Source organism: Gorilla gorilla, chromosome 2 (genome assembly GCF_029281585.2).
Source record: "Gorilla gorilla gorilla isolate KB3781 chromosome 2, NHGRI_mGorGor1-v2.1_pri, whole genome shotgun sequence".
NCBI lineage: Eukaryota > Metazoa > Chordata > Mammalia > Primates > Hominidae > Gorilla > Gorilla gorilla.
Genome location: NC_086017.1, coordinates 46922991 through 46942969, shown reverse-complemented (window position 1 = coordinate 46942969; position 19979 = coordinate 46922991). Strand labels below are relative to the sequence as shown.

The 19979-nt window shown below is 41.3% G+C and overlaps 1 protein-coding gene across 3 annotated transcripts in view; it reads right to left on the bottom strand.

Moving 5' to 3' along the window:
• Positions 1–19979, bottom strand: part of MLH1 (mutL homolog 1) — a 57796-nt gene that overhangs the window by 7883 nt on the left and 29934 nt on the right. For all 3 annotated transcript variants that reach the window (XM_004033830.5, XM_063703692.1, XM_063703691.1), the window contains exons 12-15: positions 16946–17316; positions 14039–14187; positions 2654–2762; positions 615–678 (exon numbers count right to left, since the gene is read on the bottom strand). In XM_004033830.5, coding sequence (XP_004033878.3) covers positions 615–678; positions 2654–2762; positions 14039–14187; positions 16946–17316 — 693 coding nt within the window. The remainder of the gene's footprint in view (positions 1–614; positions 679–2653; positions 2763–14038; positions 14188–16945; positions 17317–19979) is intronic.

Genomic DNA, 19979 nt, shown 5'->3' with positions numbered 1-19979 from the left:
TTGGCAGGGGTTGTGTTTGGACCACGGCTTTAGACAATGTTTATTTTTATCCCTTTCCAAGTATTAAGTGTCAGTAGATATTTATTTTTTTGAGGGAATCTTGCTCTGTTGCCCAGGCTGGAGTGCAGTGGCGTGATCTCAGCTCATTGCAACCTCTGCCTCCTGGGTTCAAATGATTCTCCTGCCTTAGCCTCCTGAGTAGCTGGGATTACAGGCGCCCACCACCATACCCTGCTAATATTTGTAATTTAGTAGAGACAGGGTTTCATCATATTGGTCAGGCTGGTCTTGAACTCCTGACCTCAAATGATCTGCCTGCCTCAGCCTCCCAAAGTGATGGGATTACAGGCATGAGCCACCGCACCCGGCCGAGTATCAGTAGATATTAACTTCTATACTAATAAACATTTGTTTAAGTTGGCTACCAAATGACTATTTTGCTAAAAAGTATAAAACTTCTTATAGATACCTCAATATGCAAATCATACAATACAGCAACTATCCTTAGAATTTTTAGAAAAATTTAATATACTACAAATAAGATATTAGTGGAGAGCTACTATTTTCAGAAACGATCAGTTGAAATTTCAGAAGTGAAAAGGATCTAAACTTACCGATAACCTGAGAACACCAAAATTGGCAAAATCATAAATGAGTATCTGGTAGAACAGTTCTTCACTGAAAATAAAAATGAAGCGACTTTAAGGAAAAGCTGAATTCATGCTTGTGATACAAGCAGTTGGGACAAAATGGGAGAAGTAATCCCTGAAACATGGATGAGACAGAAATAGTTCTGCCTGGCTGTGGAATCTGGTTAACAGTCTAACAAAATCTCTTACCCCTCCAAAGAGCTGGGATTCCCAACGTCTTCAACCAGGGGTCTGACTGGCCAGCCTCTAACAGACAGGTTAGAGCACTAAGACCAAGTCTGGCTTGCTGCCACTCATGTTCTGTCCCTACCTGTCTGGTGCTATAAAAGGTTTCTGACACTCTGCAGTAAGATTTAAAAACTTTTTGTCTGCTTACCTTTCCCCCACTTACAAAGAATCCTATAAATCACTTTTGTTTTTTACAACTTATTAAAAATTATGTGAAATGTATAGGAAGGGCAGGGAGTCTTCCTAAATAATCAAAAGTAGACCTAAGACAGGATTATACTATGCTGACATGTAGTTTAGGATGATACACTGGCTGGCAATAGTCCAAAAGCAGCTATGAAGTACACACTATATTGAATTACTTCCAAAAACACAATGGGAATAAAGGCCACATTTATATGGTACTTTATAGTTCTTAAAACACATTGAACCCCATAGACTTGCTTAAAGACTTCTCATCAAAGCAGACAAAGCACCTTCTATGTCTGCATTTTGGTGGGGAAACTGAGGCACCTATTGAGTAGCTGACTTATTCTACGTCAGTTAGTAAAGTGCTAAAGGAAGGACTTGAATCCAGATATTGAACTCTGAACCCGGTTCTCTCCCTATGTTTTTCTACCCCCTTACTGGAAAACCATTCACATTTATTAACAGCTGCAAATCTGGGACTGGCCTGGATTGTATCTGTGAGATGAAAGAACATGAATACAACTGTGATTTGGGGCCTTGGAGGTCATTCCCTTAAACATGCTGGAAAAGAAAAAGCAAGGGGAGTAGAATTCCTAACAAATTAAAAAGTGACAGCTCACTATACAAGCCCAAGCATTCTCAAAGCAGACAATGGAACTTGAACAGAGTTGCACCAAACGGGTTTCCAAGCCTAGATGGAATGAGTTCTGAATACATACAAGGAGGTACATGTGCTAACAGGAAGCTTCTGGACTGGGGCAGTTTCAAGGGATGGCGAATAGGTTTCTATTTCATGTACCAACTCCATGCAATGTATAGTGGCTGCCCCACTCATAGGGCCAATAAGCACTCTGAGGCCACAGCAGGGCTTAGAGGGAGAGTCTCACAGTAGATAGGTGATGTCTAGTAGATGCAAGGTGGCAGCATCCTCCCATACGCATTACCTATTTGAGAACAGATTTAACAGAGATGCTAGACTCAACAGGAGCTCATCCGCCAAGGTCCCTGGAAACAATCAATAGAAATGTTGCCAGCCATGCAATAGTCAAATGAAACTGCCGGGGTCACCTTTCCTGTGCTGATCAAGCCCACTGGCTCACTTGGTGGCTGGGGTAGGCCTTTGCTCCATTCTCAAAGCTGGGAGGAAAGAAGGCATCAGGTCTTCTTTCTCTTGCATCACCTACAGTACTCTGTTGCACAGAGCAGATACCAGAATTCTCTAGCAGTACCAAACCCTCACCACCTGGTTCACAACATTTAAAGGGCACTGAGCAACTACCAAGGACTAGGCTTCTTGGGTTATTTCTTACCCTCACAAACAAACAAACAAACAAACAAAACCCCTGCATGTTAACTAGTAATACCACAACTTACAGATGAGAAATCTGAGACGTAGTTTAGGAATGTAACTTGTCTACAGTCAAATAAATGGGAAATGGTCGAACTTGGATTTGAAACCACATGTGTCTGACTCCAAAGCCTGTGCCCTCCCAACTACCTCATGTTGCTCTCCTTAGCTTTTGTGCCTGTGCTCCCTGGACCATTGTTGTAGTAGCTCTGCTTGTTCACACACTCAACTGATTTACCTAAGCTTGGTGGTGTTGAGAAGGTATAACTTGGTTTGATGCTGTGCCAAGGCCCACTGAGGATTCACACAGCCCACGAAGGAGTGGTTATGCAACATCTCCCGGAGAACTGCAAAACAAAAAATAAAACCAAAAAACAGGTAAGTAATAGAATCCTACCAACCCCACTTCATTGACCAAAGCACCAGGCACCAGAACTAGAGACACCAAGTAAGCAAAGAAGCCTGAATTGAGCCTCCTGGTGAAAACGAACACAAATGAGGAATAAAATATAACTAATCTTTTAACATGCAACAAGGACTTGCTAAAAGATTAAAGAACACTCAAGGATCAAAATCTAAGACAAAGCAGGAACTCAGAGAGGTAACGAGATCTCTGAGGTCAACTTTATCAAAAGACATTAGAGAAACCCCAGGAATCACAAACATTAGTTTTCACAGGCTCGGAAGGTGGCAAAAGGAGGACAAAATCATGGAATGGTTTGAAATGGAGAGTCTAATAGGAGACCACTTCCCAAACACATTAAGCTGAGACTCCAAGGGCTGCACCCCCAGTGAAAAGGAAAACCATACTACTATGCCCATGCCCACTCCCCTGCCCCTCCAAGGGCAGTAAGCAAAATTGCCACCTCTAGCATTGGTGTTGGCAGAAAAAATGACACCCTGTGAATGTGTAATCATAAACTGGTCCTCACATGCTTTTCCAGCCAGGATTCATGCTAAGCAGGTTGCCTGAAAACCTTAAGCGGAGATTTTAATTTAAACTGATATCGGGGCTGACTGTTCCTCCAGTTTCCTAGTAGAATCAAATGCAAATTCTCTCTGCAGAATTTCATTGTCAACCCAGGCTTCAAGTAATTCCCCACAGATAAAGTATGAGGAATTAACAAAAACAAAAAAAATGCCCCATGAATTAGAATCCAGAAGAATCCACAGAATGAGATCTGTAAAGGTTTCCGGAATTGGAAAGATTAGCAAATAACATAAAATAAGTATGTTCAGCATGCTCAAGAACTATTAAAACCATGAGTAAGCAGCAGGACACTATCCACTATCTCCTGGGATCAAGATTTCCAAAAGTGCACATAAAGTTTTTAAAAATGAAAAATACAATAATTGAAAAGAAAAATCAAGATAGACTTAAAAAGAGATTTGACAAAGTTAACAAGCTAATTAACTGGAAGGTAGATCAACAAAATTATCCAGAATGTAGCACAGAAAGATAAAGAAATTGAAAATATGTAAAGATAACTTATGCACATGGGAGATAATAAATACATAACTCATGTTCCAGAAGGAGTCGGAGAGAGGGCAGGAAGAGGACAATATCTGAAGACTTTGAAGACAAAATACCTGAGAATATCCCAGAAGTGATGAAAACTGTCAAGTCTCAGCTAGCAAGCCCAACAAAATCCACACGTGACACACAGGGTTACTACATGGTATTTCTGAAAGGAGATCTTAAAGGTACTCAGAAAGAAGAGAGATTACCCACTAAGTAAATAAAATATAAGACTGGTAGCTGGATTTTCAACAGGTAATAAATTTTAAGATTGATAGCTGAATTTTCAAGAGCAAGAGTAGAAATCAGAAAATGATACACTATTACCTTCAATGCACTAAGAAAAAATAATTACCAATCTGGAGTTTTAAACCCAACACAAATACTTTTCAAAATAAGAGTGAATTAGACAAAGCAAAAAAGTTTGCCATGGCTATTGTTTGAATGTCTGTGTCGCCACAAAATTTATATGTTAAATCCTAACCCCCAAGGTGATACTATTAGGAGGTGGGGCCTTTGGGAGGTGATTAGGTCTTCCCTCATAATTGGGATTAGTGGGATTAGCCCTTATGAAAGAAACTCCAGAGAGCTAGCTATTCCCTTCCACTATGTAAGGATACAGCTAGAAGGCGCCATGTATGAGGAAGCGGGCCCTCACTAGACACTAAATCTGTCGGTGCCTTGATCTTGGACTTCCCAGCTTTTAGAACTCTGAGAAATAAACTTCTATTGTCTTAAGCCTGAAAGGACTAAGCTATCAAAGGCCCCACTAAAGGTTTAGGCAGACCATAAAACATCTACAGGAAAGAATTATGATCAAATAATATGTGGTAAATCCAAACAAACTGACAATAACAAGTATCACAGAACAAGTAGATACAGGCATACCTCTGAGATGTTGCAGGTTCAGTTCCAGACTACAGGAATAAAGTCAATATCACAATAAAGCAAGTCATGTGAAATTTTTTGTTTTTCAGTGCATATAAAACTTATGTTTACACCACACTGTAATCTATTAAGTGTGCAAATAGCATTATGTCTAAAATCAATGGAGGTAGCTTAATTTAAAAACACTTTTTTGCTGGCCGGGCGCAGTGGCTCATGCCAATAATACCAGCACTTTGGGAACCCGAGGTGGGCACATCACCAGAGATCACGAGTTCGAGACGAGCCTGGCCAACATAGTAAAATCCTGCCTCTACTAAAAATACAAAAATTAGCCAGGCGTGGTGGCACATGCCTATAATCCCAGCTACTTGGGAGGCTGAGGCACAAGAGTCACTTGAACCTGGGAGGTGGAGGTTGCAGTGAGCTGAGATTGTGCCACTGCACTCCAGCCTGGGCGACAGAGTGAATCTCTGTCTCCAAAAAATAAATAAATAAAATTAAAAAGGTTTTTGCTAAAAAATGGTAACAGTCATCTGAGCTGTTGGCGAATTGTTATCTTTTTGCTGGTGGAGGATCCAGCCCTGATGATGGCTGTTGACTGATCAGGGTGGTGATTGCTGAAGGCTGAGGAAGCTATTGCAATTTCTTGAAATTAGACAACAGTGAAGTTTGCTGCATCAATTGATTTTTCCTTTCATGAAAGATTTCTCTGTAGCTTGTCATGTTGTTTGATAGCATTTTACTCACAGTAGAAATTCTTCCAAAACTAGTGTCAATCCACTCAAACCCTGCTGCTGCTTTACCAAGTTTATATAATATTCTAAATCCTTTGTTGCCATTTCAACAATATTAACAGCATCTTCACCAGAATTAAGTTCTTTCTCAAGAAACTACTTTCTATGCTCATCCGTAAGAAGCAACTCCTCATCTGTTCAAATTTTATCATGGGATTGCAGCAATTCAGTCATATCCTCAGGCTCCACTTCTAATTCTAATTTTCTTGTGATTTCCACCACATCTGCAGCTACTTCCTCCACTGAAGTCTTGAACCCCTCAAAGTTATCCATGAGGGCTGGATGCAATTTCTTCCAAACTCCTGTTAATGTTGATATTTTGACTTCTTCCCAGGAATCTCGAATGTTTCTCAGGGCATCTAAAATGATGAATTCTTTCCAGAGGTTTTCAATTTACTTGGCTCAGATCCATCAGAAGAATCACTATCTATGGCAGCTAGAGCCCTGTGAAATGTATTTCTTAAATAAGACTTGAAAGTCAGTATCACTCCTTGATCCATGGGTTGCAGAATGGATGCTGTGTTAGTGTTCATCTCCTTATATATCTCCATTAGAGATCTAGGGTGACCAGGTACATTGTTAATGAGCAGTAATATTTTGAAAGGAACAGTAGGTCTCAATAATGGGCTTAAAATATTCACTAAATCATGTTCTAAAAAGATGCTGTCATCTAGGCTTTGTTGTTCCATTTATAGAGCACAGGCAGAGTAGAGTTAGCATAATTCTTAAGGGCCCTGGGATTTTTGGAATAGCAAATGAGCACTGGCTTCAACTTAAAGTCACCAGATGCATTAGTACCTATTAGAGTCAACCTGTCTTTTGAAGCTTTGAAGCCAGGCAGTGACTTTTCCTCTTTAACTATGTAAGTCATAGATGACACCTTCTAATAGAAGATTGTTTTGTCTACATTGAAAATCTGTTGTTTAGTGTAAGCCACCTTCATCAATTAGATCTTTTGGATAACTTGCTACAGCTTCTACATCAGCACTTGTGGCTTCTTCCCTTAAACCTCATCAATCTCTGCTGGCTTCAAGTTTTCTTCTGTAGCTTCCTCACCCCTCTCAGTCTTCAAAGAATGAAGCAAGTTAGGGCTTTACCCTGGATTAGGCTTTGGCTTAAGGGAATGCTGTGACTGATTTGGTCTTCTATCCAGACCACTAAAACTTTCTTTATTACAGCAATAAAGCTGTTTTGCTTTACCATTCATGTATAACTTGGCTAACCTGCACAAGAGGCCTAGCTTTCAACCTATACTGGCTTTTAATATGCCTTTCTCATTAAGCTCTTCCTTTCAGTTTTTGTTTTGTTTTGTTTTGTTTTTGAGACATAGTCTCACTCTGGTGCCCAGGCTGGAGTGCAATGGCATGATATCAGCTCACTGCAACCTCCACCTCCTGGGTTCAGGTAATTCTCATGCCTCAGCCTCCTGAATAGCCAGGACTACAGGCATCTACCACCAGGCCTGGCTAATTTTTGTATTTTTAATAAAGACGTGTTTCACCATGTTGGCCAGGCTGGTCTTGAACTCTTGACTTCAGGTGATCCACCTGCATTGGCCTCCCAAAGTGCTGGGATTACAGGCTTTTGAAAGGAATCTTTTTTTCTGAGCAGTAGGTCTCCACAATGGGCTTAAAATATTCAGTAAATCATGTTCTAAAAAGATGTGCTGTCATCTAGGCTTTGTTGTTCCATTTATAGAGCAGAGGCAGAGTAGAGTTAGCATAATTCTTAAGGGCCCTGGGATTTTTGGAATGGCAAATGAGCACGGGCTCATTTGTGAGCTCAAATGTGAGCCATTGCGCCCAGCCTCTTCCTTTCACTTAAACACTTGTGGACACTGTGGGGTTATTAATTTGCCTAGTTTCCATATTATTGCGTCTCAAGGAATAAGGAGGCCTGAGTAGAGTAAGGAAGACATGTGAACACCCAGTCAGTGGAGGGGTCTGAGCACACACATTTATTAATTAAGCTCACTGTCTTATGTGGGCATGGTTTATGCCCACATAAGACAGTGAGCTTAATGGTGCCCCAAACAATTACAATAGTAATGCCAAAGATCAGTGATCACAGATCACCATAACAGATATAGTAATAATGAAAAAGTTGGAAATATTGTGAGAATTACCAAAATTTGACAGAGACACTAAGTGAGCACACGCTGCCATAAAAATGGCAGCTATCGGACTTGCTCTACGAAGGGGCCAATCTATAACTAGTAAAAAATGTAGTATCTGTGAAAATCAATTCCAGGTGGGCTAGAGGCTTAAGTATCAGTCTTTTAGGAAACAATCTAAGAGCATATCTTAATTATTGCAAAGTTAGGAAGGATTTCTTAAGCTACAAAGCCAATCTGTAAAGAACAATTGATAAAATCTGCCTACATTAAATCTAAGAATTTCTGTTCCTAAAACAAGTATTCATTTTAAAAAGTTACTAGAGGATCCCTAAACTAGGGGAAGATATTTTCATGTAACTCATTACTATCTAGAATATATCAAAAACTCCAAAAATTAATTAGAAAAGACAAAAAAAGAGCCCATCAAATATTGGGTAAAAAACTTGAACAGGTACTTAACAGCTGAGGAAATATACTTATTTATTAATTGATTACTTATTTATTTAGTTATTGCTCTGTTGCCCAGGCTGGAGTGCAGTGGTACAATCTCGGCTCACTGCAACATCTATCTCCCGGGTTCAAGTAAGTCTTGTGCCTCAGCCTCCTGAGTAGCTGGGATTACAGGCATGTGACACCATACCCATCTAATTTTTGTATTTTTAGTAGAGATGGGGTTTTGCCACATTGGCTGGGCTGGTCTTGAACTCCTGGCCTCAAGTGATCCGCCCACCTTGGCCTCCTAAAGTGCTGGGATTATAGGCATGAGCCAACGCGCCTGGCTGAAATACACTTAACTTTATTTCAACCAAGAAAATGCAAATAAAAACTACCATCAGATACTGTTTCACAATCACCAAACTGGTAAAAATCTGACAATATAATTGTTGGTGATAATTTAAATCAATATGACCCCTCTGGAAAACAATCTGTCATTTTATGACCCAGCAATAACTCTCTTAAATATATGACCTAGAGCTTCTCATCCAGTATGCCAGGCCACCAATCAACTCATATGAGGCTGGGAAGCTGGGTGGCATGTGGGGACACAGGGACTGAGGCCATATGAGTCCTCCAACTGTCCTTCAACAGAAGAATGAATGAACTGTAAATTCATGAAGCAGAATCTATATTATACAGAAAAGGTAAACCAGAGCTATATGTAACAAGATGGATGAATCTTAGGAATATATGTGTAGCTATATATAAATTACAGAAAAATTAAACTTACAGTGTAATTCTACTTTTATAAAATCTAAAGCTTGCAAAAGTAAACAAATTTTTAGGAATACAAATACAGGTAATAAAACTGTAATTAAAACACTATAATAAAAAAAGGAAATAATAATACCAAAATTTAGAATAGTAATCACCTCTAAGGAAGAAGGGAAGGGAATGGCACAGGGGAGCAGCACATAAAAGCCTCAAAGGTGATGGTGATGTCCTATTTTTTAGGCAGATGCTATTCTCACAAGTGTTCATGTTTTTCTGTAGATGCTACATATATTTTATAAATATGTTTTAAAATTTACCAATGTATATGTTTATGTGTGTTATGCACATATATATATACTTGTGCATATATCTATGTGTGTGTATATGTTATCTTTTTTTTCATGAAGTAAGTAAAAATATCACCAGCAAAAAGGAAGAGTGAGGACAAGAGAGGTTGGAGAAAACGGGGCATGGGTCAGAGCACAGCAATAAGCCTATACATTATGTTTTTACTATACTTTTTTTTTAAGCTTTGGCACCACAAGTGAATTCTCATACTATTATAGAAGTTCTGCAATACTATCACCCACTCCATAAAAAAAGGTTTATTTTCTTCATTTTTAGAATAAGTATTCCTCTCTGTTCCCACTGGAACCTCAATGTCTCTACAGGATGTTCTGCGTAGGCGGAAAATGATTATTTTAAAAGCTGGAGAACATCAAATAATACTGAATAACGAAGCACTGGAGGAAAGGGAGAACAGTGTAATCCACTAAAACAGTCAGAGATTTTCCACACAGAATGTTCATGGACTGTTCTGACGCATCCAGAGCTACTGAAGCGCAGCCCTGCCAGCAGGACGGGGAAGGGAGGCGGCAGCACCAAGCACAGGGTTTTTCTTCATTGGGCATTGTGAGGCTTCTTGGACTTCTTCACAGCCTCTTATCAGGACTTAATCAATTTGCATTTTGTCCCTAACCTAAATATGCCCATAGTGCTGTCTGTAGGCATTTCCCTGCCAAAATCGGACAAAATCCATCTGTGCTTCAAAGCCAAACCACATATCTGAGTTCATAACCGAGGCCATGAGTCTCAGCATCTTTTTCTGCAGCAAGGGAAACCAAACCTGAAGAAAGGGCAATCAGTCCTCTAGTTCCTAATGCTCACTTGCAAGGGTAAACGCCCCCATCCCCTGCTGGCTGTCTTCCAGTGGCCACTGTATGCCAGTGCCTTTGCTGCTACCAGAGATGATCAAGACACCCTTCCATCCCTCTCAGGAGATCTCACCCTGGCTTTCTGCTGAACTGGCCTCATATCTCTATTAGAGGATTTCTTTCATTCTCCCTAAACAATTCCCATACAACACCATGGTGTTCTTTAAGGCAGGGGTCATAGTTTATCCATTTCACTTCCTACTTCTGAGCTTGGCACATTACACTTTTTACAGAGAAGATACTTGACAAATGTTCACTGAACTGATTTCTTGTTCCAAAAAAACCTGTCACCTAGTGACAAACCATGGATATATACATTCAGACCCAGGACTGTTCACCAAAGAGCAAGAAAATGAAATTAAGTGGATATCTGGAGGCAAAAAACGTTAAGGGTATTTTCACTTTAAATGGTACCAAATAGCTTATGACATTTCTTAACCCCATTAATTAACAGATCAAAATTATGGGACTAGCAGTAAGTAAATTCAGTCACTACTAATCCCTGAGATGAGCCTTATTCCATAGAATGCTTGCCTGGATACTGCAACCTGTCAAAATTAACCTTACTTTTTAACTGAAAGTGTGTCCACCATGGATAGGTAAATCCCTAGACTCAAGAGAACTGTCTAACTGAATGTTCAACTTTGATATCCCTTTAAAATAAAGATTCTAGGGCTTTAAAATAAAGATTCTAGGGCTTTACCTCCCAGGCTGCTCCTCTCAAATCACTGACTCGCTCCCTTAGCAAATATCTACTGAGTACACATGCCAGGCACTCTGCTCAGCACCGAGGACGAGGTGGTGAGCTCCACAGACATGATCCCTGCACAGACAACACACTGATCAAATAATCATACAGGTGCAACTAAGAAAGCTGTTACAAGGAATGTATCTCTTACTTCTTTCATGGCCTGGGGAACTTCATCAGGGAGTAGCCAGCCTGTTGGTCTGTTAAGGTTAGTGGTCTTCCTCACCAAATCTGAGCCTCAGTCAAATCCCTATATAGCATTCAACTCGAGAATCAGCTTCTCCCAGGCTGGGGCTTTGGATGTCAACCAGATACCAGCGGGTAGGGGCTCATGGCAGAGGTCCCTCCCCTTGAACAGTGCCTTACAGATTATAAAGCACACACACAGTATCTTAAGTGTTCATCACCACAGCCCAGTAAGGTCTGCAGTGAAGCACATTTTACAAAAGCACGAAAATCATGCCCGAAATGGTGAACAAATTTCTGTCTGGCCTCTGAATGGTGTAGGTGGTGGGAGCTTCAGAGGAGTTCTGGCTCCAAAGCAAGAGCACATTCCATTCTCCACAGCACAGATGACTCCGTCTGTAAGACCCTACACCAGCACGTTTGAAAACACCAGCCTCAGTCGATGGAATCAGAATTACATGGCGTGCTTGTCCTGCACGGGCTGTTGACCTGGTTATGCATCTAGCCTTCCTGCATGAAGGCCACAGCCAGTAGCAACCCACCGCCAACAAGGCATGAACCTGGGCCTGTTTTTGATTGCGAGGATGTTGCAATTAGTCTGTCCTCTCCATTTTCCATTCCATTTTCCTCATCTTTAAAATAGAGAAAATGGCATCTGCTCTGCCTCACTCACAAGACTATTATATAATTAAGTGAGATACTGTGTAGGAATACACAATTTTAAATCATTTAGATTTATCATTTTAGCCTCAGTAAGACTCCAAAGCTGACCAAACTTGAGGCAGGTTAGTTTTGTTAATACACTGCACTGAAAACAGTCTGATACTATTCAGAAAGTTATTGACATTGTAACTTTCAACAGCCTGCTATACATGAGGGAGACAAACCCTTAAAGAAAACTCATAAATTCCAAACTGAGGGAGTCTGTCTATCAAAACCACTGTGAGGAAGACTGCTAAATGCATCAAGTAACAGCTCACTTTTATTTGAAAGCATTTTAAAAGTTCCTAGCTTGAAAGCTAACAATGATGGAAGGGAAGAGCAACTGGAGCAAATCACGGAAATAAAAACCAGAAGCCAATTGGCAGCCACTTCTACAGCTAGCAAAACCTCAGTCACAGGAAGCCTGTATCCTGCCCAAAGGGAGAGACGACCTGTGGGTCTTTTCCCACGTGTAAACAAAGGCCCAAAATGCTAAGAAAAGGGAACAAATGTAAAAAGGCAAGGTGAAGCCTGCCTGAATTTGCTTAGACAAATGGTGACTGAGACTGACAAAATTAAAGAAGCCACTGAATCAAAAGCAGATGGTTTTTTTTTTTTTTTCCTTTTGAGATGGAGTCTCGCTCTGTCGCCCAGGCTGGAGTGCAGTGCCGCAATCTCGACTCACTGCAACCTCTGCCTCCCGTGTTCATGCCATTCTCCTGCCTCAGCCTCCCGAGTAGCTGGGACTATAGGCAACTGCCACCCCGCCCAGCTAATTTTTTCTATTTTTAGTAGAGACAGGGTTTCACTGTGTTAGCCAGGATGATCTCGACTCATGATCCACCCGCCTCGGCCTCCCAAAGTGCTGGGATTACAGGGGTGAACCACTGAGCCCAGCCAAGAAGCAGCTGCTTTAAAAGGTTAGGGACTAGTGGGAAAGGCACAGAATTGCTCCTTGGCTACTCATATCTTTTAAAAATTAAACCAGATCATCGTATTTTAAGATACACTTTGTAACAGTTTTCAAATTTGACTACTTTAATTAAGAAATGTGTAATAGGCCAGGTGTGGTGGCTCACACCTGTAATCCCAGCACTTTGGAAGACAGAGGTGAGAGCCTAGGAGTTCAAGACCAGCCTGGGAAACATGGCAAAACCCCACCTCTAAGAAAAGAAAAATTAGCTGGGCATGATGGCACATGCCTGTAATTACAGCTACTCAGGAAGCTGAGGTGGGAGGATCACCTAAGCCCAGGGAGGTTGAGGCTGCAGTGGGCCATGATTGCACCACCACACTCCAGCTGGGTGACAAAGTGAGACCCTGTGTCAAAAAAAAAAAAAAAAAAGTATAATAGATGAAAAATAGAAAGGTCACTGCTAAATTCTCAAGTACAGAGCTGCCTACTGGAGCCCTGGACAATGATGTCTACACTTAGACCATTACTCATAGTCTCACTCATAAAGTGGGGTCAGGATTGTTGTTTGGACCAGTTCACTGTTATATACCTCAAGCCCTGAGTCAGTTCATCCCTTGGAGGTGACTAGCCTCACCTTTTAATTCCTAAAACCATTATTTTAGTTTTGAAGTAACAGGGATCAAGATAGTTCTATACTCAGGTATTCTCAAAAGCTATTTCTGACATAGATGATAATGATTTACCACTTTGTCTTCAGAATATAAAAGTGTCAACTCCTTGCTCTGTAACAAGTGTTATTATTTATATTTTATCTCTAATCAGCACGATGATCTTTAAGGGTAAAATTAATTTCATTTTATAGGTAAGAAAGAACTGAGGCATAGAAAGGTTAGGTCAGGAGTTTAAGGTCACACAAGAGAGGTGGTAGTGCCAGGATTTGAGCTCATGGCTACCTCCCAAGCCTGTGCACTTTCAGCCACAGGACATGCCATTCAGTACACAAGATAAGAATTTTGCTGACCATTACACTGCCGTTAGCTAAGACAGAAACAAACTGAAAATTGGTGAAATGACTGATTTACTCTGACTCCTATGGTTTAACAAGAATACCAATTAATGCTAATTAAAATAAACAGAGATTATTTTTCTCCCTTTTCTCCCAATCAAAAATTGTCTTTAAGCTGATGCTATTGTGGGTTAGTAAAGGAAGAGGAGCTTGCCCAGCAAAACTGTAGTGGCCACTCTGACAACACGACTGCTTTCTCCATTTCCAAAACCTTGGCAGTTGAAGCCCCATGCATCCCAGGCAGGCCACAGCGTTTACGTACCCTCATGTCCCCGCTCATTAATTTCTTCCTGGAGACTTAAAACACTAGTGAGGTTAATGATCCTTCTCCGGGGGGTACAAGCTGCAGTCATTTCCTTTCGGGAATCATCTTCCACCATTTCCACATCAGAATCTTCCCGATGTCTCTTTCTGCAATGAAGAAAAGGAAGTGCGGATCATTATTATTCTTGTTTTTAAACTTAGCCAAATTTTGTGGGTTGCATTTTGGAGGAGCAAGCAACTTCTCTGTGCTGGTTCTACAGAGCTGTGAATGAACCCCTGTGCTGGCAGAAGGCCAACAAGATCAGTCTGTTCTCTGGTAGACTGCTTATCTGACAACCCTCAGATCCCAGCAGCTGGCCACACAGCCAATGTAGCAGGACTCTGGAGTATAGCTTCATCCCGTAGAGCTGCAGGGCCTTGAGCAAGTGAGCTGAATTTGTCAAGTCTCATTCATTCATTCCTCCATCTATCCATCCATCAGATACTGCTGTATACTAACTACATCCAGCAATGAACAAAACAGATAAGGTACCTGCCCTCACAATGCTTACTTCCTTTTTTTTTTTTTTTTGAGAGAGAGTCTCACTATGTCTTCCAGGCTGGAGTGCTGTGGCATGATCTCAGCTCACTGCAGCCTCTGCCTCCCAGGTTCAAGCGAGTCTCATGTCTCAGCCTCCTGAGTAGCTGGGATTACAGGCGCGAGCCACCATACCCAGCTATTTTTTGTATTTTTAGTAGAGATGGGGTTTCACCATGTTGGCCAGGCTGGTCTCGAACTCCTGACCTCAGGTGATCCACCCGCCTCTGCCCCACAAAGTGCTGGGATTACAGGTGTGAGCCACAGTGCCCGATCCACAATGCTTACTTTCTAGTGGGAGAGCCAAACAACAACAGAAAAGAGATCATTTTAAGTATCAATAAACACAATGAAGAAAATAAAACAAGGTAGCATAATAGAATGATGGGGAAATGAGAGGAGAAAGAACTTCAGACTCAATGGACAAAGAAGGCCACTGGCAAGAGGTGACTTGCTGGTCTCATACTCCCAACCTCAGGTGATCCGTCCGCCTTGGCCTCCCAGAGTGCTGGGATTACAGATGTAAGCCACCACACCAAGCCAAGAGGTAACCAGGGGGTTCCCAGGCTGTAAGAACAGCAAGAGCAAAACGGTAAAAAGCTCAGTCAGTTCAGATCAGCCACAAGAGCTGTATGGCCAAATCACCACGTGGGAGAAGGAAAGTGGAGGGTTGGAGCAAGGGTAGGGTGAGGGATTTAAGTTTTATCCCAAGAGCAAAGGAAATCACTGAAACATTCTCAGCAGAAAAGTGATACCACTTGATTTTGGGCTTGAAAATATTTGACTACTCTGTGGTAAATATCACTTAGTTCTGCAAGTGATAAACAAATGTTAATACTTTCCCTGCAGGGATAAGAGCATTAAATGAGATAACGTATGCAAAGCATCTGGCACACCGTAGATGCTCCATAAATATTAGCTTCCTTTATTATTCCCTGGAAAAAAATCTTTTTTTTTTTTTTTTTTTTAGAGACAGAATGTCACTCTGTCAGCCAGGCTGGAGTGCAGTGGCATGATCATGGCTCACTGCAGCCCCAACCTCCTGGGCTCAAGTGATCCTTCCACCTGAGCCTCCGGAGTAGCTGAGACTACAGGCATTTGCCACCATGCCTGGCTAGTGTGTGTGTGTGTGTGTGTGTTGTGTGTAACTCCTAGACTCAAGTGACCCTTCCACCTTGGCCTCTCGAAGTGCTGGGATTACAGGCCAATGCGCCCGGCTGGAAAAAAATTCTTAGAAGTCATCTTGCTAGGCTGACTCAGAAATGAGCAAACTGAAGTAACGTGTCCCAGTTCACACGGCTAATTAGTGCCACGATAGTGCAAGTGCAGCCTTGGGCAAATTCCTTCACCTTGAGCTCCAGGTTTCATATAAGTACACTTTAAATAAAGAATATCTACCTTAGAGATTTTCAGTGAGGTAATGTCTTAGAGTACTTGCAGAGTGTACACTGGAAGTGCTCAAAATTAAATGACAATCTTTATTATTATTATTATTCCTGCTCCTTTTCTCCAGCTTTCTTTCACCACTAGCTCACGTACTTCAGGGATTTTTGGGGTTTTTGTTTGTTCATTTGTTTTGAGACGGAGTTTCGCTCTTGTTGCCCAGGCTGGAGTGCAATGGCACGATCTCGGCTCACGGCAACCTCCGCCTCCCAGGTTCAAGTCATTCTCCTGTCTCAGCCTCCCGAGTAGCGGGGATTACAGGCATGCGCCACCACGTCTGGCTAATTTTGTATTTTTAGTAGAGATGGGGTTTCACCATGTTGGTCAGGCTGGTCTCAAACTCTTGATTTCAGGTGATCCACCTGCCTCAGCCTCCCAAAGTGCTGGGATTATAGGTGTGAGCCACAGCACCCGGCCAGGGAGTTTTATAAATTAGATTCAGAATGTGTGTTTTTTTCTGAAAAAAGTGAAAGCAGCTTTAAGTAGGATGAAAAATAATCCTCCAGATATGTTAGGCTTCTCTCTCTAGCCATTTCTGGTGTTGAGGCTCTATCAAAATTCTTTACTAAAAATAAAAGATAAACTTGCTTTTTTTTCTGGTGTGTGTGATTATTCAACTGAACAACTACTCTACATTCTGAAGTGTTTTTAACTCATGCTTGGAACTGTGGACATTTAAGTTATTTCAAAGGACACTATGGTGGGTGACTTTCAAGTTATGGTCAAAGGCAGACAGTGGACAAGGCCACAGCACCATTCCAGCACCATTCCAGAGGGCAAGTCAGGCAGAGAGAAGATGCAAGTGATTCATGAAAAGCCAAAGTTAGAAGGCAGTTTTATTACAGAATAAAGGAGGTAGGCTGTACTTTTCCCAAAAGGCCATACCTGGGGTTGCTGGAAGTAGGTCCTCTCTTCTCTGACATTTCTGAAGTCCCCTTTGTTGTATCCCCCTCCAAGCTCTGATTTTTGGCAGCCACTTCAGCAGGGGCTGGGAGTTCAAGCATCTCCTCATCTTGCTGCCTAGCCCTGCCACTAGAAATATCTGTCTTATCCTCTGTGACAATGGCCTGGGGCTGACTGGACAGGGGTTTGCTCAGAGGCTGCAGAAATGCATCAAGCTTCTGTTCCCGGGAATCTGTACGAACCATCTGGTGGGCACAGACCTTATCACTACTTCCAGAAGTAGAAGACGAGGTCAGACTTGTTGTGGATTTAACCATCTCCCCAGAGGGGCCAGCAAGTCCTGGTAGCAAAGTCTGTATTTAAAAAAAAAAAAAAAAAAAAATATATATATATATATATATATATATATATAGTGGAGAGAATCAGAATAAGAAGTATAGATATACAGGTCCCCAAATGGAGCAGTACTAAGAAAGAAGCTAGTATGAGGTATAATTATCATTGTTATAGAAGCAATTCTGCCCAAAATTTGAAGTATAAAAGGTTTACAGGTATAAAATTCAAGAATTAAGCAAAATCCTTATAATCTTAAAATTATCTTGAAATGGAAGTGTCAGTGTAAAATTTTCATATTTTTGTCTTGTGGGGGTGCTGCCAGAAGAAGACTTTTTTTTATTGTGGTAAAATATACATAAAATTTACCATTTTAACCATTTTTAAATGAGAGCTCAGTGGCATTTACATTGTTGCGCAACCATCACCACCAGCTATCTCTAGAACTTTTTCATCTTCCCCAAACTGAAACTCTGTGCCCATTAAACAATTTCTCACTTCCCCTTCCTCCCAGCTCCTGGCAACAACCATTCAACTGTCCATTTTTAAATATACATATTTCCTAGCTCTGACCACTGGAAAAGCCTAAAAGTAATGACTACTCAGTAGCAATGAGGACTCCCAGATCCCAGATTATAGTCTCTAAATACCATTTCCCACTAAAATGAACTGGAGCTCCTTGGAGAAAAGGTCTATTCCAGGGTTTGGGCTGGGAAAGTATAAAATGTGCCTGCAACATCTTGTCTTGTCAGAAACAAGGAAATTATCAAGACTAATGGAATTCCGTCAAAAGGTAGAGGGCCCTAGCTCCAAGGGCTTGCTTCCATGGGACTAAGATGGGATAATTTGAGCACCAAAAAGAAAAATGACTACAATTGATTAAAATATGTTGCTCTGTTAACAGCTATGACAAAATACTGAAAGCGCAAAAAACTGAAAGTGAGGAGCGAGGAGATGGAGAGGGAGGGAATAAGAAAGGGAGAAAGAGAAGGGAAAACGTAATTAACCACCACTGGAAATTACTAGGACACCATTCATTCCTTCAAAAATTGATAGCTAGAGGGATATAATTCAGCATTTGGTCTTACTTTCTAGTAAGAACTGTACTTCAGGACAACCAAATAACTATTAACAAGGGAAAGTTCTTCTATACCAAAGAATTACAGTCAATACAGAAGAAATGATAAAATCAGAAAAGCACAATCTTGCAATCTAATGAAATAACTGATTCAGGTAATGGTCATCAACAAAAGGTGAAACCATTAAGCTACATGTTGATGGATAAGTTTACAATGAGGGAATCAGGCTGTCACCAGCTGAACCCACTTATGAATCTTATCACCAGAATGATATAACAACATATTATGCTCCTCCTGCTGGGGTATAAGAAGAAGTACAGGGCCAACGGAAACAAAAAGGTACAGTGACTTTTCTAACTTCAAAGAGACTTAAAAGATTTTTAAGAGTAGTTATGGTAATTTCTGCTTCCCAAAACCCACCAGTAAATTAAAAAAATATATATATACACACACATATACACTTACTATACATAAGTATATATATACACTTAATATTTAATATGTATATATTTTTGTCCAAGGTTCCCAGCTCATAACTCCCATAGTCCTGTTATCGTCTTCTGTTATAATGTTGGGGTGCTTTAGGCCTCAGAAGGTCTTAGGCAACAGAATTTCTCTTACCTTCTCCTGCTTTCCTTTCACTTGCCCAAGGCAGGACTCTAATCTGATTGTGGGTCATAAGACCCTCATTCCATAGGGGTCCTGCCCCATATCCTGGAGGAAAGAATGGCCACAGAGAGGCCAAGAAGAATCTGAACAAACAGGCCTTACTGAGTTTAGACCCCTTTATGTCCAATCATATTTCGACACAGTTGTCCATGTTTCAATCATGCCTGCCTAACGATGTCTCCACAAAAGGCCCAAGAAGACAAGAGTTTGCGGGCTTCCAGAGAGCTGAACATGTCGAAGCTGACAGGAAAATGAACAAGAACTCATCCATGTGCTGGGAGCCAAGTAGATGGGGACAGAAGCTCCTGCGCTCCAGACCCTTCCAGATCTAGCCCTGTGTATCTCTTTATTTGGCTATTTATTGGTATCTTTTTAAATCTTTGTAATAAATCCAGAAAACTAAGTGTTTCCCTGAGTTCTATGAGCCACTCCAGCAAATTAATCAAAAATAAAGTGGGGGGTTGTGGGAACCCCAACTTGAAACTGGTCAGAACTTCTAGAGTCCTGGACTTGTGACTGGTGTCTGAAGCAGGAGACTGGGGGCAGTCTAGGGGACTGCACCCTCAACCTGTGGGATCTAATGCTATCTCCAAGTAGACAGTGTTGGAATTAAATTGGAGGAGACCAGCTGCTGTCCACTCTGGAACTGACTGCTTGTTTAGTGTGTGGGGAGAAACCCCCACACAAGTGGTTATAGAAATCTTCTGAGTTGATTGTTGTTATGGTGAAAGATTGGAGGAAAAACACAGCAACCAAAGATGATGAGTGGAATCCCCAGGGTTCCTGATTTCCATATCAAATGCATTCACTGCAAACCAGGGCTTCTGATGTACTGGCCATGATCAGTGGAGTACAAGGCACAATCTGAGAAGCAGAAAGATGGTGGTTCCATGGGCCAAAAAGTCAGGAGCCAGTGTGACCTGCTGGTGGCAGGG